The 1,823-nt window shown below is 50.1% G+C and overlaps 1 protein-coding gene across 1 annotated transcript; it reads left to right on the forward strand.

Moving 5' to 3' along the window:
- The first annotated feature begins 266 nt into the window (after positions 1–266).
- On the forward strand, positions 267–1,372 carry LOC149176053 (uncharacterized). Its single transcript, XM_089423015.1, has one exon. It carries the CDS (start codon positions 541–543, stop codon positions 1,072–1,074), a length of 534 nt encoding a protein of 177 aa, XP_089279141.1. The 5' UTR covers positions 267–540; the 3' UTR covers positions 1,075–1,372.
- Positions 1,373–1,823: the final 451 nt, after the last annotated feature.

Raw genomic sequence — 1,823 nt, forward strand, 5'->3', positions numbered from 1 at the left:
GATAAAAACCGGTAATGGATGAAATTAGTTTACTCCCGTTAGGTCTGCCGGGGCGGTGTAAAAAGGTAAAATATAAGAAGATTTAGTGATAAGTGCGATGTGGGGCGGGGTTAAAGAGGAGAGAGTGTGGTATCCATCCGTATACGGACACAATACACGGCACGGCCAAACAAACGATCTCGTCCGTCCGTCCGTCTATCCATGATTCCTGCCACCAACTCCGCAGCTTTACGGCCGTCGTTAACCTCCATAAGTAGACCCCGACCCCCCTTCGTTTCTCTCCCTCCGCCTTCCCTTTGTACATGCATGCCCGCCTGCTCTCAGACTCGCCGCTCATTTCATTTCCCTGCCTGTTCAGCTCGCGCTGTGGTTCTCCAATGCTGAAGTGAGGTTCAAGGGTCGAGTCCTGTCCCGTGGAGTGAGGTTCAGGGGTCAAGTCCTGTTCCGTTGAGCATTTTGCTGGTTTTGCCTTTAGGAAGATTTCTGTAGAAATAGTTCAGCCCCGCGCTAGTGCGCCCCCTTTCGGAGGTCTCTGCAAGAATGAAGGGCGAGAAAATCCGCCAGATTGTGAGGCTGCGTCGCCTCGTGAAGAAATGGCGCACGTTTGCGCTGAGCCGCAGCACCCCCAGCTCGGTTGGGTGTGCCCTGTCTCCAAAGTTCAAGCACCGCTACCTCTTCTCCTACGACTCCGACTCGGATTGCTGCAGGGCCCCGGCATCGCCGCCTCCGGACGTCCCGGAGGGCTATCTGGCGGTCTACGTGGGGAGGGAGCGGAGGCGGTTCATCATTCCCACGGACTATTTGAGCCGCCCCGTGTTTCGAACCCTGCTCGACCGGGCCGAGGAGGAGTTCGGCTTCGATCATCAGGGAGGCCTCACCATACCCTGTGAGGTAAATGTTTTCAAGCAAGTCTTGCGGGTTCTGGGAAGAAATGACCCGGCCGGCCAGTCTCTGAGCCTCGAGGACTTTTACCCCAAGGAGCGCGAGTGTGGATCGGAGGCCCATTCCATGGTCTGGTATTCCGGCAAAGTTCTCGGCCCCTTGGGAGCTGCTGTCCAGAAGTCGTTCGGCTGACGGTACCTCGACCGCCGCTCTAAGGGAGTATCTCGTCCGTCCAAGAAGCCGAAGAGACGGCCTACTGAGACGTTCTGACGAGGAAACCCCGAGATATAAGCCCCGTAAGCCTTTTGTGGTTTGCCAAGGTCAATGTATTTTGTCCGACGGTCATATGGATGTAATCCTGCTAATGAGAGTGCTAGAGAAATAGTATCAGTTGTACTGATAAGGATCTGTGATTCCCTTCCAAAATTTTGCATGTACATTTCAAATTTTGATATATAAATATATATCTATAGACCAACTGCATTTACTATGTCCTCTGTGTTCTTCTCCCTGCTTTCTTCTTCTGTGTCTTTTTTTTTTTTTTTGCTAATATGGATTGGCTTTGTATTTGATAAGGATTTTTTCTGAATTTATGTGATGCGATTGGGCTGAATTGTTTACGGTTCAAGTGAACACTTCACACACACAAATTCCAGTAAACACTTGACTCTAAACACTTGACTCTTGGCTCATTTAAGTTTGCAATTGGCTCTGGGCTCATCAACTCATACTGTTCACCCATGAGTTGAGTTTGAACTTGGCTCTTGGCTCATTAACTCATAATGCTCATCCCTGAGTTGAGTTGGAAATTGGCTCTGGGCTCATTAACTCATACTGTTCATTACTGTTCACCAATGGGTTGAGTTTGAACTTGGCTCTGGCCCCATTAACTCAACTATGAGCTGACTTAACTATGAGCTGGGGTTGCAAGATAAAAGAGA

The sequence above is a fragment of the Pinus tabuliformis genome, chromosome 4_1, assembly GCF_031772625.1.
Source record: "Pinus tabuliformis cultivar Carrire ecotype Pingquan chromosome 4_1, CPIR1, whole genome shotgun sequence".
NCBI classification, from domain to species: Eukaryota; Viridiplantae; Streptophyta; class Pinopsida; order Pinales; family Pinaceae; genus Pinus; species Pinus tabuliformis.